Genomic DNA, 27,300 nt, shown 5'->3' on the forward strand with positions numbered 1-27,300 from the left:
ATCTCTGAATGTTTGGGATGAAATATTTTAATAAGGACAGTTCTAAGTTGGAAACTCAACTGGGGCCTTTTCAATTGAATTCAATGTACAGCATGTACAGTTTGGACATTTCTCTAATGTGAATGCTACTTATGTTTGCAGAATGTCTGGATGAATGAATGAGTCAGTCATCTGCACAGCATCAATGGAAAAAGGGAAGCAATGAGGAACAAGAGAAGAATAGCAGTGAGTGGTAAATATTTGAAATTATTCTGTTTGGTTCATCATGTTCATGTAGCTATTCTGCAAATATTTCTTCAGTTTGCTTGTTCTTTATCACCTGTTGGCATGGATGGCCTAATTATCAAAGGCACTACAACTTGCTGTGCATAGTTGCATCTCTTGGGCTTGACAGAAACCGATGGTCGTGGGTTTGAATCGAGGGTAGCATCATACACTTGCTTGTGGGTTTCATCAAAGTGGTAAACATGTAAGACCTGCATCACTTCGGGCTTTTCCACATCAAGCTTACATGCCATGATATAACTGGAATACTGTTCAAAGAGGCGTTAAACCCAATTCACTCATTTAACACCACATCCAGCAATAGTTCAGCTAAATGACAAGGATTATAAATTAATCAAATCTCAAATCTCAACTAGACATACCAGAGATTAATGTTATGAGCTCGATCCAGACGCACCGATGATGACTGTTATGGACAACATCCCATGTTATTGGGTACGATTACGAGCTTTCAATGAGCCCACTTGCTACCTCATCTATTACTTTGGCTTGTATGGCAAGCATAGGTTGCTAGGAACATTTTTAAGAGATGTCAGTTAATGATTGTTTCAACTCATCAGCATGGAACAATATATATCTCAAATGTTTGGTATATAACAAAACTCAAAGATGATAAATTAAGTGAATTTGCTGCCTTTTATCTGTAAGTACATGTTGCAACAATTCTTTTCTTTTGCTACAATCTTTATACATAATTTTGCAGAAACTGAAGTCCAGCTTGAGATACCCGGGTGACAGGTTGACAGTCTGGAAGGACCCTTCCAGATATCCGAAGTGATTGGCAGACAGCGATGAGGAGAGTCCTGTTATTTCAATGGGAGCCTACCGAGAAGTTATATGCCAATTGACACTGGGACACACTCACAAAGGGTGGTCAGGCAAATGGGAGAAGACCAACCAATGCCAAGTCGGAGTGGGATCCTTCAAGGACGTTGAAGAAATTATTGTCTTTGGCCATGTGGTAATCACTTGAAAGGAATGATGTTTGCGACTACTTGTCTATAAATGTGGACCCAAACACCAAATAGAATGTTCACAATTCTACTAACACAATGCAACAGGGATAGAGCCCATCTGGCCTCCCCTCATCCTGGTTCCTGTTTTTCCATGGCAATATAGAAGGAAAAGGATGTTTGAGGGCAAGTAACTCTGAACTGGTGAGCATGGTCTGCTGATGCTTTCAAGCGAACAGTTATCCCGCTCTGTTATGAGTATTGAAGAATAGGAGGAAAGTGCATACTGCATCAGGAACCATTATATGAACACTGTTCAATGTGTGATATATGCATATAAATAAAAGAAATTGATAATTTGTTTGTTGTTTGTTTCTTTAGCCAGCTGTGTAAATGGGGATTTTCCAATATTTTGCCTCAGTTTGATAGCCACAGTTATCGTATAAAACCATGCATTGCTTGGACATCTTTGGAATAACACATTGATCTGCTATGTCAAAGGTCAATGTCACAGCCAGACAAAAAAATTGTTAATGGCCAAACTCTTCCTTAGGGCAGGGATAGAAGTTGGCAACAGGTCATACACTTACTTTTTATCCCCCGGCATATAATACGGGGGATATAGTGATCAGCCTGTCTGTCCGTCTGTCCGTCTGTAATCATTTCCTTTTCCGGGGCAGGATTCCCAAACCATTCAGTGTATTTGATCGAAACTTGGCAACTCTTATCAGGCACATACTGAAGTGGTGCCTTTTGATATTTTGGGATTTTTCTAATTTTTATTTTTTTAAATTTCTATGGAATGAAGTTGGACATAGACTCAATTGGGGATGGGGTTCGTTTCCGGGGCAGAATTCGAAAACCATTCAGTGTATTTGATCGAAACTTGGCAAAGCTATCATGCACATACTGAAGTGGTGCCTTTCAAATTTTGGGATTTTTCTAATTTTTTTTTTTTTTTTAATGGAATCAAGTTGGACATAGACTCAATTGGGGATGAGGTTCATTTCTGGGGCAGAATTCGAAAAAAAAATGTATTTGATCGAAACTTGGCATTCATATGGATGCGACCATGGTGGATCTTTTGTGGGTAAACAATGTATGCTTCTGAAAGAACATTCAACTGTTGACTCATTACATACAGAAATGCACTAGTGGTTACTTTACAGACAGCTGCCGGGGGGATATGTCATCTTTCTGATGACTCTTGTTCTCTAATGTGCTATTTCCCGCAGAAGTCTAAATAACTCTTATACACATAGTTGTATATCATTGTCATATGTTTGTCAATATTACACTGAATGAAGCACTTTACAATTGTTTTTGAAATAGTCGCAACTGATATTGAAGGTCAAATTAGCTTTCAATGTCTTTCAGTAATAATGTTCACAGTAACTGAGGAACAGCTCTCTGTAGTGTGATGAAATCTGGTACATGACACCCTCAGAGTGAGGCATATTGTGTTTCAAACTTAAATGAAGCTGGTATGCTCATAACAAGTACTTGTACCTTTACAAATAATCATATTATCATCTCACTAGGACCAAAGGCCCAAGTGAGCACACAGTCGCTGAGTTTATACTTTCACTCAGAATAATCTGGAAGTCTGAACATGAAATTTAAGGATATCATCATACATGTATTAGAACTGATGTTTGTTCATTAAACAGCTTAACATCTAAAAAGAATTATAGATGAAATTGAAAAAAATTGTCTTCTCCAAAAGTACATGGCCATAGATCTCAACTTTAAGGGGATATTTACAACTTAAATGACACAGAATATTACTACAGCTATCTGATATGCCCAGGCTAACATTATTTACCAGAAATAAGACATCTCGAAAAATTGCATCCGGATACCTGCCGGATACCTGCCGGATACCTTCAGCAATGTTCAATTTTCATGGTTAGTTTCCAATATATATTTAGGTGTTTCACACTTAATTGAACAAAATATACCCCCAAATTGTTACATGTTTTTGGAAACTCAGAATGAGGTATCCGGTGCCGGATTCTTGGTATCCGGTGCGGATCCTTGGACACCCAGATTGAGGTATCCGGTGAGGTATCCGGTGCCGGATACCCGGATTCCCGGTGGCATACTTTCAGGTGAGGTGTCCATGCCGGATACCACGGATCTGGTATCCGGCAAGGTATCTGCCACCGGATACCCGGACGCGTTTTGGGTAAGTGTCCGGTGGTATCCGGCAGGTATCCGGATACCGGAAACTGCATTTTTTTTGCTGTGTATATTCGCCCCCAGAATAAAATCTCCCCCCGGCGAATTTATACCGGTACAGTTCCGCCCCTCTCGAAATAAACTCTCCCCCACCCTACGAAATAAAATCTCCCCCCAGAATATTTCCTCTCCCGGTCGTTTTATAAATACTTGCCATGCAGTTGCCAATAGTTTTAATGTTAATTTGTTTATGTGTTTTTTTATTCATTTTTTTTTATCTCCTTTATTTTTTCTGAATTATACATTTAGTTACTTGTGTGGGGTGTGGGGTGTGTGGTGGGGGGTGGGGGGTGTCCCACCTTTCCTTTCGTTTTTCATAATATTATATTTTTAAGTTGTATATAACGTATGAATCCCTTCTCAGATTTCTTTATCTCAGTTCTATATGACGTACTATTTTACTTTTCTGTGTCGTTCTTGTTTTCTCTTCAGTGTGAGGTTAAACTGTATCATTTTTACTATTTTGATATTTTGCAATATGTTGTGGTCATCAGTTATGCAAATCAGTTTCGGTGTGTCTTTTTAACAAGATGTTCTTCATTAATATTCACCGCCAGCCCCATTGTAACAATTACATGTACACTTTGCTTTGACGATGCCGGTTGATGTTGTTCAATACAGGTGTTTTTGAATCTATTCTACATGCTAATCATTTCGGGAAGATGATACACATTATCTATATTTTGGGTTACTTTGCTTATAAAGATTATACATGTAAACGTACGCAGTCTTAGTAGATTTTAAAGTAGATTTAATCAGTGCTGAATTAGATAGTTATGATGTTGTATGTTTAACAGAAACCTGGTTGCACCATGATATTCTAGCCCCTGGTATTACACTGATACCATTTTCATATGGTAGCCTGTATTAAGGAATATATTTTAGATCTTTAATCAGAGTATAACGGCGTGGATATATTGACAGTTTTTACGTAGTTAGTGTTAAAACCGAATGTTTGCGAGGATTAATAAGATCTCTGAAATCAGTTACATCAGTAGTTCCGGTGTCACGAAATATATTCGCCCCCAGAATACCCCCCCCCCCAACTAATACTCTCTGTCAATGCGTTCAACGTGTAAATGCATTTCATACCTGATATACTGACATGGTCCCAGCTGGCAAACAAGACTTCTAAGAGCTTACTGTTTCGGCATAACTTCATCTATTCATCGGAGGCAACAGCTTTTCAGTGATCCATTAATATATTTGTACCGCTATTGTCAACGTTCACGCCAAAAGGAATTCTTTCGTTGGAAAATCGAACTTGGTTATTCTCTAGCATTGATGTTTCACATTTCTATGGTTGTTTACGTTACGAGTATTGGTTGATAACAACATCTGGTGTCACATGACACAAAACAATATGTGTATGCCTGAAGTAGATAATATTTTATTCAGGAAATAATAAGGTCGGTGAGAAACATTCTCATAAAAAAACACACACACAGTCAAGACTGTAGATTCCCGTCGTCTAGCTACAAATCCCTGTGATGTATTAAAGGTTGAAGAATTTTGAACTGAACTGTCCGAAAGTTTATATCTAAAATGTTGGAATTGGATACAGTGATAAAGTCTTATATCAATATGTAGACTCATAAATATTGGTTTTATGTTTTAACGGAGATATGATATTTTCTAATGAAATATCGCGTAATAGAGTAATTTGCATGCTTTACCATTCATTGTAACATTCTAAACCATGTGAATGTTGTATGTCAGTCAATCGGGTGAGAAAACAGCCCAATCCTCGCTCTATAAAGGACTATGTCAATCATTTTGCAAGTTGAAATGACCCCTGATACTTTATGAATACTTTATAACAGTTTATTCATAAACTTAATGCTTCGTACTATATGCCTGTGGGCTCTTCAGTGCTGAATAAAGATTGAAAATACATCAGTCAATCAAAGATGAAGGTAACTTTACACATCAGAGTTCTTTAGAATTAGTTCATGTTTTGTTCTTAGACTAACATTTCAACCATCGATTGTGTTCACATGTAGACTCAAACTGGTATATTAAAAAAATGTATACAGACAACAACAACTGTATTAGAAACGACAAGTTATGTAGAGACTCATGTCTCCCATCCTTTGTTTGGTATGATTATGTCTTATAATTATTTTAGGATGGAAGGTACAGTTACCAAATAAAATATTCTGAAATATCAATTCATTATGACCATATTTCATAATCTATTTTTTAAAGTAACCCTCCTTACATTAAAGATAACTATTTAAAGAATATAGTACTTAAAGACATTGCAACAAACCGAATAATCAGGGGGGAGACTTTATACTGACGGGGGCGCGAAATATATCCGCCCGGGGGAGATTTTATTTCAGAACAGATTCGCCGGGGGAGAATCTGTACCGGTATCAAATCTCCGGGGGGAGAATTTGTACGGGGGAGAGTTTATACCGGGACACCGGCGTGTTAACAGAAATCTGCGGGCAACTGCAACTTGATAGCAGTCCGCCTTCCCCTCCCGACGGGCTGCTATCTATTATATTGTTATGTGACGTCATTGGTGTCACGTTTCCAGTTTGTGACGTCATCCTATATTATGTTCTTTGACGTTGCTATTTGTAAATCAGTTTCCTCCTTTATAAGCTTTTTGTCTCTAACTTTTATTCATAAGGTCACGAATGTGGTTTCTTTGAAAATTCATCTTGCACGTCACATTTGATGATATTTAAACACAAATCAGTGTCGAATGACGTATTTCTGTACCATGTGAAATATGTCAGGTGGGCGTTGGAAAATCCAAAATGACTTTTACTGACGATATACGGACTCATATTAGGTCAGTAACAACCATCTTGGATTTTTACTGACGGTATACGGCCTCACATGAGGTTAGTACTTCTACTCTCTGATTGGTCAATCTCACTTTGAGGCATTATAATGCATCATACTGCGTGACGAGGGCCAATTATCACGCTCGTTGTTAGGTGACGTCATATTGATGTTAAATAGTTACGTCAACTGGTTTGTTCTATGACGTTTTCACACTTGTAAAAGTGGGCCAGTGATATTCGTTTTGTGTTTATTACAGTAAATGTTTTAAAAGCGATATTATTGTTTAATTTTATTTGATGACAAATTCTGTCCATCCAACTGTAACGCTTTTTGTCAGGGCATTTTCATTTGCAGAAGCCCTCTGTCTTTCCATCTGCCTTCTTGTGGAGGGCAGTTAATGGAAGAACTCGGGCTTCGGCAAATGATAATGATGGTATTGATGATGTCTTATAGTTACCATCGCGAAGCAAAATACTTCAGGCAAATGTCTCAGCAAAACTGACAAACATTTAAATAACATATATTATTACTCGTAACAGAATGTGTTTGTAAACACGTTTAGATTATGAACATGTTTGGGTTTTATACAATTCCAGACATGTTGAGGATATAGACATATATAGTGATCACGGGACGCTTTGATTATCGGATAAGGAATACAGTCACGTTTTTTACAAATGTGCGACCTATTAAACGTCTTCTGATGAAATTGCATAAAGTAACCTCGGGACAAATCGGACTGAACACAGGCCAAACACATCTGATAAAGCTATGTTGAGAATGTAGAGGGAAAAGGGCTTCACTTCGAGCAACGTGCTTGCTTTGAATAGCAAGATCTGTGACACTATTGTAGTAGCGGTTATGGGGTGGATGTTGGTGGGGCACACATAACACGACGCTACTTGTCAGTTCACATGACAACCATCTTTATTAAGAGAGTAGATAATAATCATAGTAAACCCTGAAAATATAAAGCAAACATCATAAGTATTTTTGCTGAAGAACATGATAATATTGCCTTCGTGGAGATTAAACACAATTACATGACTTCTTCTTATCAGCTAGCACATTAGCACTAGCATAAATAAATCCTTTAATATAAATAGCAGGTTGTTAACTATTTCTGAATAACTATATAAAATTGCCATTTGTAAATACTTTGTGAATACATTACATTCACACAAAACATTAATTTAGAAGGATAACAATATACAAGTTATTAGTTTGAACCATATATATAATTATGTTCCCCACTTACCACTGTGTGGCAATGAGCTTAACTCAGTGGTTCGCAGCAACGTTCAAGGTTGGTTACGGTCACATCATTCTATAACAAGTTGAAATACAACCTTGACAATACTAACAATGGCCATGTACAATAAGATATAAAAACAACCGATTTCCCATACATACGTTCTTATTTCATACCACATTCAGACAGTTATAGGTTTTAGAACATGTTTAAATAATAATTTAGTTTATCAAAGTGTATACTAGTAATGCAGTATTTAAGAAGATAACATACTGTATAGATGCAATACGATACATTTTTGATTGAAATGAAATATATTCTACATACAACCAACTGTAATGATAGTTGAAATACCTACTTTACTTTAACTACCAGCTAGGTTTAATTATACACTGATGCATTAATCTAACACCTCTTAAGAAATACAATATGTACAAGACCATATACACAGTATATGAAATACTAAGACCACATAAACTAACCTGGATAATGAAATCCTCAATACACAAATATCCAATATAAATCAAAGTGACCTCCTTGAATAAATGTGTATGACTGCCAACAGGATATGCCGGACAGAAACCTATAAAACTACATACACAGTAGATAGTAAGCTGACCAGAAAAACTAAAGCAGATAGACAAAAGAAACTTGTGCAGTGTGCACACGCATGGGTCAGAACCTGGCCTGACCCAGTAAGGTGGCTATTGTTAAATGCAGGGTGCAGGGATAGGCTTATTGTATTGAGGGCTTGTATAACTCTAAAGGTTTTTTAGTATTTGTAGGGTACTGTATGTAAAGTTTAAAGCTAAAATGAAACATCTAAAATATCTACCTTATATGTACAAATACTTAAAACATGACTTGGCCACAATATGAAGTGGTATTTAGATAGATATAATACTAGTCAATATATGTAAACACGTTTGAAGATACATCTGTGAGGTTTTAGGTGTTTTTAACGGCCCGGTCGGAGAAGTCGGAGAAAAGACATGTGACAGAGATTTTCTTAAGAAAATGAAATACAATGGCTGTACTTTAAAGGGCCAGTTCTCTTTAAATGCGATGTACTGTTGCACTAGGAAGTGGCATATAGGTAAATATAATAACATCCTATATTTGTAAACACATATGATGATACTCCGTGAGGTTTTAGATATGTTTAACGACCCGGGCCAAGTTGGAGAAAAGACATGTGACAGAGATTGTCTTAGGAAAATGAAATACAATGGCTTAGCTTCAACATACCAGTTTTCTCTAAATTCGATTTGCTGTTGCACTAAAAGTGCTATTTAGGTATATATAATACCATCCTATAGATGTAAACACCTTTGATGATACACATGTAAGGTTTAAATTGATTTTGACTGCCCGGGCCAAGTCGGACCGAACATTTGTGAGACTGTGTTTAGGGTATGGGAAAATGAGATTCACTTTAACCAACGTGTCTGCTTTAAATACGACGAACAGTGCCATTTGTAAAGTGGTATTTACTTAGATATAGTACCATGCTATAGATGTAAGTGCGATGCCGGACAGATGGACATTTTTATCACAATAGTTATTGGATACGTTTCAAATCATATTTCATTTAACGATTCCGTTTTTACATGTAACCTAATTCGGCCACGCTCACAGACAGCTTGTGTTCCTGATTGTCAAGCGATTAACTTGTAAATGCGTTAAGATGATTTTGCATTCCGTAATTAGAACGATGTTCTAGTGTAAGCGTAGTGTATATTAACTATGTTAACTCTCTCTCTCTCTCCTTCTCTCTCTCTTTTCTGAGATTGAAAAAATTCAGCAAATCCCTTAAATTTTTAAAAACTCACGTAATATTAATTCCACTTGTCTCAAATAAATTTCTTTTAATACAAAAAAAACGGTCTTCCTTGATTGTATGAAGGATTGTGGTTTTTAGACAGTGATTTTGTGCTACATTTGCTGGACAAAGCGAGCAAGCGACAGTACATTACGATCGCACCCAATGTTCAATGCCTCGAGATTGTCCTGTATTGGGGCTTTATGGAAGTATATGTTGGTCGATCGATCTACAATTCAGGTGCATGTGCCCACATAGGGAAGGAACGTGCTAAATCCAATCTTATGTCCTCTACCGTGATTCAAATTGACAAGGCTAAACATAATACATATCGTAAGTGAATAAAATGAATCATATTAAAATATTTTCTCATGTGACTCTCTGACGTGTAGTGTATATTTACACCTCTTGTGTTTGCATGTATTAAATGCGCTATTAATGTGGAACGTATTTATGAAGTCAGTTCAATAACACATTACCTATTGGTTAGGATAGTGTAATGACAACGAGCACAGACGATCAGATGAAAAACACCTAAAGCTTGAATGAAGTGTTTTCTCTCTATTGGTTGAGTCCAATCCATTCTAAATCCAAGCTCCTAAATAGGTTCGGTATTGGGGAAGAGCAATAAAACAAGTTTGCATCCATAAATGCTCTTCCTTACGTGTTTCACTTCTTCCTGACATTTGACGCTTGGCATTAGTATGATATGCCTATCTGTACTAGTTGTTTGTCGATTGTTGCACCAGTGGAGTGTCAAGGGTTGATGGTCTGAGGTGAAGTGAGGTGAGGTGAGGTGAGGTGAGGTGAGGTGAGGTGAGGTGAGGTGAGGTGAGCCTGTGTGAGTTTGTGTGTGAATCTGTTTATGTGCATATGTGTGTTTATGTGTATTTGTGTGTTTGTATCTGCCTATGTGTGTATGACTGTGTTTGTGTGTACATATTTGTAGGTGTCTCTCTCTCTCTATGTTTCTCCCTCTCTCTCTCTCTCTCTCTCTCTCTCTCTCTCTGTGTGTGAGAGAGAATGTATGAATGTTACGTGTTTGTGTCTGTGCTTGTGTGTCTTTTTGCTTCATGTGTGTCTTTGTGCTTATTTGTCTGTGTGTATGTTGGTACATGTGTGACGTGTGTGTGTGTGTGTGGTTGTGTCTGTGGTTGTGTGTGTGTGTGTGTGTGTGTGTGTGTGTGTGTGTGTGTGTGTGTGTGTGTGTGTGTGTGTGTGTGTGTGTGTTATTACGAGGGTTAGTGAAACGAATTCATTGTTCATTGCCATTTATATTGGTCATAAATGCTTCTATTTTAATTGTTGTTTTGAATAATATATAGATAGTGTAAATTGTATTGACACCAGTTTGACAATCGTATCAGCTGGTGTATATTTTTCCTTCTCACATTTCGACTATGAACATGTGTGTTGACTTTCCTGTGTACATTTGACAACCTACAAAGACCCTTTATACTGGAAGGGTAGGATTAAAATTGGGCATTACAAATTGCAATATCTGAAACTATTGTCAAAGACTGACTTCAATTTTATATAATTTACGTTGCCTATGTACACATTGAACAATATACGTCGTATGTGTGTGAAGGGTACAGGGGGATACTAGAACCCTAACCATTCAAAATGAAACGGTTTTGTGTATTGATGTATTCTTATTTTATCTGAAGGGGTCGGGTAGCCTAGTGATTACAGCGTTCGCTCGTCACGCCGTAGACCCGGGTTCGATTCCCGACGTGTGAAGCCCATTTCTGGTGTCCCCCGCCGTGATATTGCCTAAATATTGCTAAAGGCGGCGTAAAACCAAACCAAACCAAACTCACTCACTTAATTTATCTGTGCAGAGTAACACCCTTCGCCATGCCAGTACCCACACATCGCCCTGACTACTTTCCTGAGTTGATAGCACCCTTCCTGTAGTCATTGTTGTCATCCACAATACAGACGGCATTGGCATATTGGGGTTTCTCCCGCTGTACGCTGCCACGGCGAGAGATGAAGTAGCCTTGGACGTTACGTACTCACCCATGCACTGCTTAATGTCTATATGACAATAAAACTGTTCACACCAGTTAAAACAAACACATTCTCTCAGTGATACCATAACATAAAAACGGATGGTATAGATAGATTTTGATTGAGTACTGATTGTTTAAACTGCATATTCTGTGAAGTAATAGTTGTAGAAGTGGTCTTCAGGATAGGAGCATAATCTAAAATACAGAATAATATACTCGTCAAATAAATGACATCCATGAACTGTGAAACGATGGCTACACGTGTATGATGGTTAAACCATTAGATTATAAAAAAAGATGATCGATGTTGTTTTATTAATTTTATTTTAAAGCACTATGACTATAACTATTGATTAATAATATATACAGTTATACTACAACCAGACCTGTCGAGAGTGGACAGTAAAACAACCAAAAACAGATATGATTATATAAAATAATACATTATAAAAAGGGCTATAGATAACCAAAAACCGAAGTTAGACCAGTATACTAGAAATTTGCGGTACTTCTGCTTACTGCATGGTATCCCTAGCAAAGTCTAAAACACAATGTTAAACACATACACGTATAGCGACATTCTACTGATTGTGGTAACGAAAGTATTGGTGTTTAAATTCGTTATCTAGTTCACTTTACAAAGGGAAAATGATGATTCTAACTACATTTCACTTTGGAAAAAAACACGAAGCCCACAGCAATATGATATATGATAAATGTTTGGAGAAATCATTATTATTTGAATTATTGATTCATTGCATGAAGAAACCTTTCCCTAAACCATGTTTTAAACATGCATGCATACGTTTGGAAATTACTGTTCTTCACACCAAGCATGGTTGTCATTTCAGAGATGAAAACAAACAACTAAAACACGGAATGTTAAAACATAATATGCATTGAGGACTGAAAAACATAGAGCCTCCCTTCAACTATGAAGAAATAATGATGGTCATGTTTATTGTCAGATAAGGATTTTGCGTGCATTCTGTATCATATGCGGTTACGTATACAATATATTTGCTGCATATCAAATGTCATAAGTATACATACAAACATGCTTAAAATTTCGTTTTTTCAAAATGTCCACTTTGGGAGTCATGTTTCAATTGTGATTGAAATTTCTGAGCACTATTTAGAAACACCATACCTGTCATTATTTATTCAAAGTTTCAGCTCCATGGGCATTGTACTTTCACAGGACATGTAAAAAAATGCAGGATCACTAGAAAAGCTGGCGTATATGAATATGAAAGGTTGCATAAAAAACAAATGTGCAATATGCTATGCTGCACTCGATTTATGTCCTTGCTGTACGTAATTGCTTCGTGTTAACATGGCGGAATAATGAGCAAACTATATATTTTGGGAGTCGGACCGGAATTCTGTGATTAGCTTTTTGAGATTAGATTTTGGCCTTGTAGTTTCTGAGGAGATTTCAAAATATAACGTTAACGACATACGTAAAACCAAACGGACAATCAGACAACATGCATCGTGCTACGACATTCAGGTGAGGTGAGGTGAAATTGGGTTTAACGTCGCGTCCAAGATGATTGCACTTATAAAGCGACGTGCATACACGTGTGGGTGTGGCTGCTTGTACCAGTCCGGACTGATGCCGATTTATAGTGCTAGCACACTGAGATACCATGCCGCAGTTTAACATGAATACCACACTCAGACACAGTATACTGGCCCCCGATCCGACCAGTCCTTGTTTTAGCCCCTTAATGCCGAGCCTCAGACAGGGAAACAACAAGTGCCATCTTTTAACGTATTTTGGTATGACGCGGCCGGGGATCGAACTCCGGACCTTCCGCTCTCCGGGCGGACGCTCTACCTCTAGACCACGGAGGCGGTCGCCACGTCATTCAGAGAGGTGAGATAAAATTAGCACACACTTCCATTCAATTGAAATAGTCATTACTGTTTCAACCCGTAAAGGTCCGGATTAGAATTGATCTTCAGCAAACCATGTTTGTTGTAAGAGGCGACTAACGGGGTCAGGTGGTCAGACTCGCTGACTTAGTTGATGCATGTCGTCGTATCCCAACTGCACAGATCGATTCTCATGGTGTCACTGGATTGTCTAGTCCACTACTCACAGACTGCCGTCATGTATCTGAAATCTTGCTGAATGCATGCCTTGTACCTTTAATATTGAACGCAGTGAGTTCGGATCCTTTCAAATATCTTCAATACTTTGTAACATCTGCACATGTTTGTGGTGTAACACTGTTTGAACAGTATTTCAGCTAAATAACTGCAATGTTGTCATGATTCAAGAAGTACAAAGTTATGCTGATCACTCGTTCACTTTAGTGAAAACACTATTGAGCTAAGGACACAACTATCCATATTTAGACTTGTGTGATTGGAACCCATGACCACAATAGCCTTGTGACTGCACAGCAAACTGATGGCTTCCAAACATGCCTGGCCCCATCCTTATGAAAGAATGTTGCATATCATGCTTCTGTTGTAGTGGCTTTTGTCTTTACTAGTACTGCTGCATATAGGTCATTCACTTGCTCTGTATTGTATTCTGTTGACGATGAAGCTGGTGTCTTGTAATCTCCTCTGACTGGAGTCACTGAAGCCGTCTGTCTCGGGGGTGGCTGACTGGATGCAGGTGCTTGGCTTTTCATGAGGCTTGCTGTGCGAGGAGATGGACCACCGATATCTACCACAGAAGCATATTCACTTCCCGTTGAACAATCCATGGTAACATAAGGCGTATCTAGACACTTAGTTATCTGTTTTTGCTTTTTGGCACAGCAACATGACACTTGTATGCTGATGATTATAATGAGAAGTATGCCCCCAGCAGCAACTGCAGTAATAGTGATGGGTGTCAGAATAACACTTGCTGTTGTGGTGGCCTGGTCCTGGGCCCGTGTTCCTGAAAGCACAAAACGGAATCAGCAGCTATTCAGGTTCCCCTTGCTATTCAGGTGTCTTGATCGTGCATGAAGATATCTCTTACGATGTCACACTGATACTGACTATGTGTTGTTTGGGGTGAAGTTTGAAAACAAATAGACAATCAGGACCTATAAGTACATTAATATTATAATAATCCTTCTTGGTTATCCCAGATTGATGACAGGTATATATGCTATATATGCGTGAAAAACTCAAGCTGAGAGAATAAACCAGAATGATCAGATGAACATGAGAGACACGTGAGCGTTTTCGAATCTAGATTTGAAACATTATATTTCATTCAATACCGAACGCTTCATATATGCAAACTAGAATTTACACCATAATACAATAGACAGTAACAGTGGCTTATGTCAATGTTTGTTGACAGAAATATGCAATCTGATGGTTGCTGTTGGTTGATTTTTTCCCGTAAATGCTTCAGGTACTTCACAGTTTTATTCAAACTATGCCACGGCAGCCTGTAAATGATGACTTCATGGTGACGAGCAATCAGATCAGTCACCGAGTTTGTCCACAATCCAATCCAAACTTGTGCTGGAGACTGATGGAATCTATTTGATCTCTTCCTGTCCTTAGTTATAATAGCGACAACCAGGACGACAGGAGGTAAATATATACAAAACATTTTCATACTTACTGTCAACAATTTCTCTTAAACCTGTGCACGTCAAACGAATGTGTTCATTAAGACATAGAAAAGCCAGCTCCACAGATCCGAAATGTTTTTCCGTAACATTCAAGTTGACGACAAAGGTCTTGTCTGATATATATCCATCATTGCCAAACGATGTCTCTGTTACATCCCCGATTTGTAGTGTGAAGCTTGAATTCCGAGAACAGTAATAGTCAGCTATGTTCACCGAGAGAACCAGTTGATCATTCAGCGCTAGCATGTCAGCATCATTATCATTGGTGATGTTGCATGATGGAGTTTCTGCACGGGGAATAAAGAATACTCGTGAAAGTGATAGTTTCACTAGACAAGGCAATTTCATTGAGTAAGATGTTATCTTTATCATTATATATGTGCCATTGTCATGGTCATTAGATTTAATAAATGTCCCTTGAATGATACGTTCTACTATCATTAAGCCAGCATGCCAGCTGAAACCTGAAATATTTTTCAAAGCGTCATGTAACCAACCTCATTCACTCACTATACCTGTAGATAACTTTGGCTATTCATTGATATGGACCCGTTAATATCCGGGTAAGAACAGATTTCCAGCAATCCACGCTTGCCGTAATTGGAGACTGTGCTTGTCGTAAGAGTCGACTAACGGGAATGGGTGGTCAGGCCCACTGATCTGATTGATGCATGTCATCGTATCCCAATTGCATAGATCGATGCTCATGATGTCAATCACTGGCTTGGCTGGTCCAGAATCGATTATTTACAGACCGCCGTCATATAGCTGGAATATTGCCGAGTGCGACGTTAAACAACAAACAAACAAAACATTGATCATATCTTATTGGTAGATTCAATCGTATATGGATGTTATTGGTAGATTCTATCATTCAATTACTGTGTGGAGTAGAGATGTTGAGATAAAGGTTGAAACAAGATGCGCCATCATAGAGCCATTACTCATGTATATGTAAGGTCCTGCAACATCATTAAGACATGCAAGCATAATCCTGAATCTGAGACTACCAACGCCATCAAAGATGTTGTCTCTGGTCTATCATGCAACGGTATTTCAGTATGCAACAGCAGGTCAGCTTAATGGCATGTAACGCCCAATAGTACGTACGGATATGAATATGTCATCATGATCTCACTTTTTTTAAAGTAAACTTATATTTTCTGTGAAATCCAATGCTACTCACTGTAACCCTCTATTTTACATTGTGATCCATTACGGCTCTTGCAAGTCCATGTTCCGATATCTTTCTCACCTACTTCCAGAATCTTTAGCTCAGTGTGGCTAGAATTACGCGAAACTGTATATCCATCGAGGCCGTCACAGCCATACCGATTGCAATTGCTAGCTACTACATTATCATGCCTTGTCCATGAAACTAAGGACTTGTTTGACTGTGTCCCAAAGTAAATTAAACGTGCTGAAGAACCAAGTTCCACTAATGTTGGGCAATCCAACTTGAGTGAGCTGACACCTGTGTTGAAGGAAACAAGTCGTCAATAACATAAGGATCTCGGACAATGTACTATACAGTAAACTACGTTTATAACGAGCACGCTTATAATGAACCGACGGATATAACGATCTTAAGTTTAGGTCCCGGCAATTTGCTGTTTATATGCTGTATACATTGTATATTATGGTTAATAGAACTATTGTTAAAACGTAATAATATTAGTGGTCCCTTTGATCTCGTTATAACCGTAGTTTACTGTATTTAAGAAATAAACGACGAGTTGGCGTTGTTTGTCGTACAATAAAACACTGCAGGGGGAACAAACCATTAAACATAAACCAGTGGCGTTCATTCTCCCTGCTGTGGTTTATTGTACAACGACCACGAGTCGTTTATTTCTTAAATGATCATGAGATATCAACATTATATACAGTCTCTTTAAGGATGATGATGAAATGTACAAGCTTTAAAACTTATTACCCGTATTTTAATAACGATGACTCCCTCAATAGAGTCCGTTTTACGCACGGGTGAGTTTTCCCCGCACAATCTCACAATCCTTACGTCGATTGCCTGTACCTTTTTTCCCAATGACGATTGACATATCTCTCCCGCTTTTGGATGCGATCGTTCGGCCATCGCGTTTCTCTGCGTTGCCCAGATACACCTATGGTGATATCTCACTCTACACTCCCCTCTCAAAAATAACGGCTTTCAGTAAAACCTTATTTTAATAAGTAATGTCACACAGCAAGAGTTTGAAAATGACAAGCACTGATTATACTGCTATTAAAACTAGGGGGCACGGGCGGCCCAGTCGTCCAAGGCGCCGCATTTCGTTGTGCAGAGTTGCGTCCTTGGGCACGCCAGAAATCTATGATTCGCCCCGATTATGTTTCTAGGATTCTCAGCACTATACCCGTGCTCGTGGGTTTCACGTCTAAGACCTTCATCACATGGGGCTGTCCTCCCACATTAAATTGACACGCCGTGATATGACTGGAATACTGTTAAAACACAACTCACTCACTCACTATTAAAACTAAAACAAGAAACTCAAACTAACCTTGAAGAAGACAAACTAAACTGAGCATGAGTTTCATTATCTTCTCTTGTTGATGATTCCACTGACTTGACATCCGTCGCTGCATGTAGATCACAAAACATTACTCAAAGACAAACGCTATTGTGGCGTTGACGTTGAATGGAACGCAATACCTCACGTTAACATTGTGAATATTTTAAAGTTTAGGTGAAGGTACGCTGATGGGATATACTGTCTCTCTAGCAGTCTATGTAAACATGATGTAACTTCATAAATCCGGCTGCGTCATATCAAAAGAGGTTAAAAGATGGTACTTGTTACCCTGCCTTGCGCTCGGCATTAATGGGATAAAAGAAGGACTGGTAGGCTTGGAGTTAGTATACTGTGTCTGAGTGAGGTATTCATGTTAAACTGCGGCATGGTATATCAGTGGGCTAGCACTATGAATCGACATCAGTCCGGACTAGAACAAGCAGCCACACACACACGTGCATGCACGTCGCTATATAAGTGCAATAATCTTGGACGCGACGTCAAACCCCATTTCTCCTCATCACACTCCACTGACTGTATTAGAGGTCATTTATAATACATTCAGCAATGGCAATAAATTCATAAATAGGTTTTCCTTCCCAAACTATACAGGTGGCCCGTCAATAATTGTGCTAGGCATACAGCAGATAAAGTAACTTTTAACACACCACAAATGCACAAAGCTTATTCTTGATGTATTGGTTTATGCTAAGACTGTCAGCAGGAAAATATGTGTTGTATTATCATGATGTATTACCAAACTTATTTTTATGAATGTTCAGCTGATGTCCGTTAATGCTAACCACGCTTGTAGTTGTGTTAATTTGCCTAGATATAACATAAAATAATGATGTTGTGATTCACAATAGGGGTTTAAGTACTATAATGCCCATTGATTGTTGCTATTTTCATAATGTCTGTTTCTGCACTAACATTCGTTGGTTATATTAATGTACAGCTGGTGTCCGTCGATGCTTGAACATTGACATCGACTTTATACCACGTTATAGGTGTGTAAATTTGCCTAGTTGTAACATGAAATAACATTGTTGTTATTCACCGTAGTACTATAATACATAGTGATTGTTTCTATTCTGTTATTGTTCTAAACAATCGTTGTTTCCATTGTAGCGATATACTCTTCTTTGGTTAAATTGTTTCTTGAAAATGTTGTGCAGAGTTGCCTCCTTTGGGCACGCTAGTCACCTATGATTGCGGGTTCGAAACCCAGTTCGCCCCGATAATGTTTCCGGGTTTGTCAGCACCATACCCGTGCTCGTGGGTTTTACCAAAGTGGTAGAGCATCACTTCGGCCTTTCTTCCCATGAAACGCCGTAATATGACTTGAATACTGTTCAAAGCTTAAGCGGCGTAAAACTCAACTCACTCACTCTGTTGATTATGTACAATACATTTATGCCAACATTTCTAAGTTCATATTATTAAATGTACACTCAAATGTCAACTACTTACCTCGCTGAGCACCCTTACAGTGCGAAATGATTACGACTAATGCGCCGTTCGTAAAACCCACAACATATACCTACATTTTTTCCTGTTATATATCAAAGCACATCAAAGGGCTTTTCAGTGCATTTAAACGCATGTCATTGTGTAAATATACACTCCATCACTACTTCCCTATCCGCCTGTTTCCTCCATACTGTTAGCCATGCAATGTCCTGCGCATTGACAATTTGGATTTCCCAAAAAGTCAAACGCCTTTTTCCTCATGGCATTTATTGTCATTAAGCCAAGAATCCCATGCAAGGAGGACGTGGTCCATAAACCTCTGAACTACTCTGTGTTTCTTAGGATATCTGTCATGAGCCGAATCAGCCGAACACAGAATGCTACTCGACTTCGACATGGTCCACTCTTGGTTTAATGTGCACGGAGACACGTGAGTGGAGCGGTGGTAGATGTGCCAAACCCATCCCAATGCTTCACCTGTTGCTGAAAGCTGCTTGCAATAATGAGTTTGAAATGTGCAAACTGCTACGGCGATATTGTTGATTCATCAAAATCTTGCTCTATATATGACCATGAATCTAAAATATATCATAAAAAGAAGCCAATGAAAATAGTTCAACCTCCTCCCCTACGTGTTCTGCTACATTCTCTTCTCCAGCTTCTGTTAATAACGTAACCACAGTTTCAAAACTTGTCAGGCAACATTGTCTTGGGTGTACCTGATCATCTTAGATGATAACTCTCAAATCAGCCAAAACGTCTCAAATATTGTATCTTCAGCTTCCCAGAAGTCACACAACGATAACATTAATTACACCAGTTCGGGGCGCTCAACCATTTGGAGGATCCTGCTTCTTTATACCGAGTGTGTCCGTGAGTTGTGTTTAACGCCGCTTTGGACAGTATTCTTCTTTAACACTGACTGTCAATAGATGTAAATCTACCAACCAGCTTAGCCGACAAAAGCGTCAATAACACTATGCAGTGGAATTGTAGAGTACTGCGAGATAAAGTCATTTGTGCAAATTGTAATATATAACTTTTTCATCATCAATACATAACGCGACAAACACCATCCCCGTCATCAGTGTATCTTGTAATATACAACATCCCCGTCATCAGTGCATATAGTAATATACAACATCCCCGTCATCAGTGTAGATTGTAATGTGTAACATCCCCGTCATAAGTGCATATAGTTATATACACCATCCCTGTCATCAGTGTATCTTGTAATATACCACATTCCCGTCATCTGTGTAGATTGTAATATATTCAACATCCCCGTCATCAGTGTAGATTAATATAAAGCATCCCCGTCATCAGTGTAGATTGTAATGTATAACATCCCCGTCATAAGTGCATATAGTTATATGCACTACCCCCGTCGTCAGTGTATCTTGTAATATAAAACTTCCCCGTCATCAGTGTATCTTGTAAAATACAACATCCCCGTCATCAGTGTATCTTGTAATACACAACATCCCCGTCATCAGTGTATCTTGTAATATACAACATCCCCGTCATCTGTGTATCTTGTTATATACAACATCTCCGTCATCAGTGTATCATGTAAAATACAACATCCCCGTCATCAGTGCATATAGTAATATACAACATCCCCGTCATCAGTGTAGATTGTAATATACAACATCCCCGTAATCAGTGTATCTTGTAATACACAACATCCCCGTCATCAGTGTATCTTGTAATATACAACATCCCCGTCATAAGTGTATCATGTAATATACAACATCTCCGTCATCAGTGTATCTTGTAATATACAACATCTCTGTCATCAGTGTAACATACGACTGTAAGACAAGTAGCCAAATTTGGATTTTGTTAATAAATGGTATCTGTCCGTATGTTTGTCTTCTTCTGTGAAATATTAACATCTAAAAATAATATGAAATTCATCTCCGATATCATCTGTTACATAGTTTACATTTTCTGTCATATGTTAATAGTTATTTTAAATTTTCATTCTTTTTCAATCAGCAAGTAGTTGCGAATCAAATTGGTGTAATAAAAACGTTGTCTTAAAGCGACTGCAGTTGAAATCCCAACAGTATCAGATGTACTCTTATTGTATTATTGTATTGTATTGTATTATGCATCGTGAATCGCCACTGAGAAATGTGAACTCTCACGTCTAAACAGTGCAGTCATATGCCGCAAACGATAACATTATATCGTATGACTACTACTGAAATTGCAACCACGTGATCGGGAAAATGATAACGGGATCTCGCTCTGTGATATATCCAGTTACGTTCATGTGTGAGTCACGAGTGAAAAACAACAACATAAACTCATTTAAAATATTCAACACTGTTTTTACGTATCTGTCATTTTCTGTATGGATTTGAGCGACGTGTTATCGTCTGTAAAATCGACATATTGTGTTCATTCGTGTTTATCGGGACCACAGATGAATGTGTCACCACGTGATCAGGAAAATATATCATGAGAGATCATGTATATATATGCTGGTATCAATTTCCATGTGATATTTATGCCATGCCCCGCTATAGCGCGACAGGAGGACACCACCAGTGTTTAAAACACACAAGGACATTGAAGTCCCGGCTACATCACATATTGAAATAAGGACGATAGTCCATACTCATGCTGGTGTTATAGTGCTAGCCCACTAAGACACCATGCTGCAGTGAAACATGGTTACCCTACTCAGACACAGTATACTGACACCGAGGCGATCAGTCCTTGTCTAAGCCCCTTAATGCCGAGGGCAAGCCAGGGTAACAACAAGTACCATATTTTTACATCTATGGATATGGCGCGGCCAGAGGATCGAGATTCCGACCTTCCGCTATCTTCACACAGTTTGAACCAATTCATTATCAATGACTATCATTCTAAGACATTGGGAACTCTAATTAGTTGTGCTATGCTGTTATTATTTTATCCTTTACATATTCAAGTATATATTCGCATATATGAAGTGCCTGATAACTCGTTTACAAAGCGATAGTATTCTGGTCAGCGTGTTCACTCGTCACGTCCAATAATCAGTTACATTTGGAAATTTACAGTGGGTGTAGTTCATTTTTTGTGGACGAATATTTCTAAAAGCGGCTTCAACCTCACACACTCACCAATGTACTAATGATATTCATGTTCGTAATATTTAATACGGAAATTGTTTGGACGTATTTTTGCATAAGGCGGCCTGGGATCGAACCACCTTCATTCCGCTTTTCTACAGTGCCACACGGACTTAGTGTTTCTGTTTATGTCGTAAAATGATTATACACAAGCAATTGCGCTATAAGGAATATTATTCATTAATGCATAACCACATTGACTGTATAACTGTGCATAAGGAAGTTATAAATATCTCAACTACAGCCTGTGATATAAGCCTTGGCGATCAATATAACAGTGAGTGGAAACATTGGGCCATGTGAAGAAACACACACACAGCATTACTCTGAAACTGCTAATAATTACATTTAGTACTAACTACTAAATGACTTTATCGCGCCAGGACATGGTACGCCTGATAAAGGACTGTGTGTGTTTACGGACAATTTATTGCATGCCCTGGCGCTTGTTTTGCGCCAGTAAATGGATGTTATCTCCACAGGTTAGTGTTTCCTTTCAGTACATAGGCAAGCTGGGCAACAATGCTATCTCCGCGTATCGCGTGGCCGTGGGTGTGGGGTAGCACTCTGGTGCTTTGTGGCGGGGTTCTTGTGGGCTACACTGCTAGTAACAAATTAACTTGCTTCCAAATTAATACTCGTGCTTAAGGCTATCTGCTTTTCAGCGGGAACCTTTCGTGGTTACGTGCTTCTCAGTGGGAACCTTGTCTTTCCCGACTTTTCAGCCGGGGAATCGTAAAATAACACAAGTTGGGGCAAACAATTGCCACGTATATGGGCCCGGCGGCGGTAGTCTGACTTAGGCCAGCAGCGGTAGCTGCTTTTGGCAGCATGGTAGTTGTCAGGCAATGGTAGCTAATCATGAAAGCAAAGTGTTGATTATAGCAAGTATCCATACTACACTAAGCAAATATATAATTTTCTCGCAAACACGGCAAATGTGAGAGAAAGAGACTGGTCCTTGTTTAAAGGAATGTCAATTACTCATGTGGGGTTGCTATTTTAAACAGACTGCATGGTTTAGGCGATAGTACAATAGTGAAAATTCAGTATCAAAGGAAATCTAGCTCTTGATTAGTTCCAGTGCCCGTTCTTCAATGCATAAAGTTCTAATGGTATGTTACGTGGTTAATGGTTATAGATATATTGGCAATACCCGTTCGTGAAGATATATTGTTCTGAATAAGGGGACACGATGCTCTGAAAAATGACAAAGGTCGAAATATGACGACTAGAAAGAGACTGGAATTAGCCGCGAGGGTGGTCCCTCTTTGGAGCACATTGGAATTACCTTATGTAAATGTTAATGTTTGTTATAATACAATGCATGGTATTGGCAATAGCGAGAATTCAATATCAATTGAGTTTATATGAGGTTCTAAAAATATTTTTCGTGGTGAATGAGTGTCTTGTGTAGAACAGTTATTTCACAGGCAGAAAATCCTGTTCGCTGTGTCATATAGCGAGAATGTCCAACTGACAGACACTGTCGGACACCCAGCCATCGAACTGTACACAAGAGGAAAACCCAAGCTACAGATTTAACTGAAGGTTTTTTTCATAAAGTAACCAAGTACGCCTGTTACCACAGATGCTGTTGTTGAATGGATAACTATTATTTCTGTAGTATGTATAAACTCGGCATTTGCAATAGTTATGCTTGGTTTCACTCATATACACTTGGCAGTATAACGGGGTAAATCGTGAAAAGGAATTAACACCGTAACGCCCAAATACACCAGCACAATAGGCCCTTTTGATAGTTACATCACTTCAGCATCATGGCCCTTGATAAGGTGTGGCGGGTAGGCTTATTTTGACTTCTTGAATAATAACGATAACAGTAACAAAGTTTATTTTATAGTACTATATACAGTAAGTACTACAGAAATTCAATTCATAATTCCTACATATTGACATATTACTGACATTACATTATTTTATGATACTGTACAGTGACGTAGTACCGATATGGCGTATATTTTACAATGACGTAGTTCTAATGTAACTTTACATAATAATATGATATACACTTAACAATGACGTAATACTTATATGACGCATGTTTTACAATGTTGTCTTTTGGTTGAACTCAGCTATTTTTCATCTACATGACGGCTGCGTGTAAATATTTGAGCCTGGACCAGACAATCCAGTGATTGATATTGTGAGCAGCGATCAAGTTTACAGGATATACAGCTTTTCCATTGGACGAGAGGTCAGTCACATGACCGTAAAATTGACGTTGATGATAAGTGTTTGAACGACATAATTTATATCTAATTTACACACACTTATAAATGTGACAAAAACAATGGATACTTAAGGTCCAAATAACAACCCGTTGGTTTGAGAAAATAATTATGTGAAGAAGGGAAAACCTTTAAAATCTGTTATGAAAACACGGAGAGACAGTCAACATAAAAAATCGTTTATTGGGAGCGGCACAGAGATATGGTTACCGAAACTAACCCCTTTATCCCTTTGACTTTTGAGGCCAACAGCATAATACCGTCATGGTGTTTGGATACGTGTATATTTACACAGTGTACTTAAGTGGATATGACATTATAGATATTGTCTCCCTCAACAGGAGTTAGGTACAAAGTGTTGTATTCATGTCCAGATGTTTCATCCGTTTGTCCATCAACGTCATGAGGAGAATCGTACACATTTCTACCACTGTGTGTTTCTGGCCGTTTTGATTGTTTAATCTGCACCAGAACGACCACCAGCACGATGTTGATTGTGACAGCCACGCTTCCTGCAACGACAGCGCCTACCGTGGCCCCAATACTAATGCTTGCCCTGATTCTTAGATCTGCCATCACTTCTTCCATCTGCCGTTCTGAAAGTGTGAAGTGTGTTAGCAAACAATTGCAATATCGCCTTACCGAGGACAATATATTTCATAGAATACCGAAAGATTCATATTTGCAAACTAGAATTTACACCATAATACTGAACTTGCTGTTACATACAGACAAGGATGTCCAAGCAATAGACAGTAACAGTAGCATATGTTAGTATGTGTTGACTGAATTATGCAATCCTTTAGTTGCTGTTAGTTGAATTAGCTGTAAATGCTTCAGGTACTTTACAGTATTATTCAAGCTATGCCACGGCATCCTGTAAATGATGACTTCATGGTGACGAGCAATCAGATCAGTCACCGAGTTAGTCCACAATCCAATTAAATCGCCTCTTACGACAAGCACACTTGTGCTGAAGACTGATGGAATCTATTTGATTTCTTCCTGTCATCAGTAATATTAACGATAACCAGGACGACAGGAGGTAAATATGTACAAAACATTTTCATACTTACTGTGAACAATTTCTCTTAAACCTGTGCACGTCAAAGGAATGTCTTTATTAAGACATAGAAATGCCAGTTCCACAGATACGAAATGTCTTTCCGTAATATTCAAGTTGACGACAAAGGTCGTGTCCGTTATATTTCCATCAGTGCCAAACGATGTCTCTGTTACATTCCCGATTTGTAGTGTGAAGTTTGAACCCCGAGAACAGTAATAGTCAGCTATGTTCACCAAGAGAACCAGTTGATCATTCAGCGCAAGCATGTCGGCATCAGCGTCATTGGTTATGTTGCATGATGGAGTTTCTGCACGGTTAATAAAGAATACTCGTTGAAGTGATAGTTTCACTAGACAAGGAAATTTATTTCACTGAGTAAGATGCTGTCCTATATATATATATATATATATATATACGTATATCACATTATATATGTGCCATTGTCATGGTCATTAAATTTAATTAATGTCCCTTGAATAATACGTTCAACTATCATTAAGCCAGCATGCCAGCTAAAACCTGATATATTGTTCAAAGCGTCATGCAACCAGCCTCATTCACTCACTATACCTGTAGATAACTTTGGCTATTCATTGATATGGACCCGTTAAAATCCGGGTAAGAACAGATTTTCGGCAATCCACGCTTGCCGTTATTGGAGACTGTGCTTGTCGTAAGAGTCGACTAACGGGAATGGGTGATCTGGCTCACTGATCTGATTGATGCATGTCATCGTATCCCAATTGCGTAGATCGATGCTCATGATGTCAATCACTGGCTTGGCTGGTCCAGAATCGATTATTTACAGACCGCCGTCATATAGCTGGAATATTGCCGAGTGCGACGTTAAACAACAAACAAACAAAACATTGATCATATCTTATTGGTAGATTCAATCGTATATGGATGTCATTGGTAGATTCTATCATTCTATTACTGTGTGGAGTAGAGATGTTGAGATAATGGTTGAAACAAGATGCGCCATCATAGAGCCATTACTCATGTATATGTAAGGTCCTGCAACATCATTAAGACATGCAAGCATAATCCTGAATCTGAGACTACCAACGCCATCACAGATGTTGTCTCTGGTCTATCATGCAACGATATTTCAGTATGCAACAGCCGGTCAGCTTAATGGCATGTAACGCCCAATAGTACGTCCGGATATGAATATGTCATCATGATCTCACTTTTTTTAAAGTAAACTTATATTTTCTGTGAAATCAAATGCTACTCACTGTAACCCTCCACTGTACACTGTAATCCAGTACGGGTGCTGCGAGTCCAATTGCCGATATCTTTCTCACCTACTTCCAGTATCTTCAGCTCAGTGTGGCTAGAATTACGCGAAACTGTATATCCTTTGAGGCCGTCACAGCCATACCGATTGCAAGTGCTAACTACTGCATTATCAGGCCTTGTCCATGAAACTAAGGTCTTGTTAGACTGTGTCCCAAAGTAAATTAAACGTGCTGAAGAACCAAGTTCCACAAATGTTGGGCAATTCAACCTGAGTGAGCTGACACCTGTGTTGAAAAAAAACAAGTCGTCAATAACATAAGGACCTCTGATAATGTACTATACAGTAAACAACGTTTATAACGAACACGCTTATAATGAATCGATGGAGATAACGAACTTAAGTTTAGGTCCCGGCCATTTGCTGTTTATATGCTGTATATATGCTTATAACGAAATATGGTTATAACGAACTAATATAAGGGTGTCCTTTGAGTTTGTTATAACCGTAGTTTACTGTATTTAAGAATTAACCGACGAGTGGGCGTTGTTTGTCGTACAATAAAACACTGCAGGGAGAATTAACCATAAGTGGAGTTCATTCTCCCTGCTATGGTTTATTGCAGAACG

General features: G+C 38.5%; 1 protein-coding gene and 1 long non-coding RNA gene across 2 annotated transcripts; both read right to left on the minus strand.

Annotated features, from left to right (window-relative positions):
- Positions 1-13,149: 13,149 nt before the first annotated feature.
- On the minus strand, positions 13,150-26,861 carry LOC124149691. Its single transcript, XM_048398156.1, has 3 exons — positions 26,670-26,861; positions 25,439-25,735; positions 13,150-14,278 (listed from the first exon to the last, which is right to left on the minus strand). Exons 2-3 carry the CDS (start codon positions 25,692-25,694, stop codon positions 13,845-13,847), a joined length of 690 nt encoding a protein of 229 aa, XP_048254113.1. The 5' UTR covers positions 25,695-25,735; positions 26,670-26,861; the 3' UTR covers positions 13,150-13,844.
- On the minus strand, positions 16,165-19,030 carry LOC125381512. The gene is made up of 3 exons (XR_007221833.1): positions 18,980-19,030; positions 17,495-17,573; positions 16,165-16,446 (listed from the first exon to the last, which is right to left on the minus strand). It is a non-coding gene; the product is annotated as an uncharacterized LOC125381512 (long non-coding RNA).
- Positions 26,862-27,300: the final 439 nt, after the last annotated feature.

This window comes from Haliotis rufescens, unplaced genomic scaffold (genome assembly GCF_023055435.1).
Source record: "Haliotis rufescens isolate VD_foot unplaced genomic scaffold, xgHalRufe1.0.p SCAF_18, whole genome shotgun sequence".
In the NCBI taxonomy this organism is placed as follows: domain Eukaryota; kingdom Metazoa; phylum Mollusca; class Gastropoda; order Lepetellida; family Haliotidae; genus Haliotis; species Haliotis rufescens.

Bases quoted from the DNA above. Each gene is read 5' to 3' on its own strand.
- LOC124149691 (XM_048398156.1), bottom strand. From the start codon at position 25,694: ATGCTTGCGCTGAATGATCAACTGGTTCTCTTGGTGAACATAGCTGAC. The intron at 14,279-25,438 runs GTAAGTATGAAA...TTGTGCTTTCAG, and splicing joins TTTAAGAGAAATTGTTCACA to GAACACGGGCCCAGGACCAG.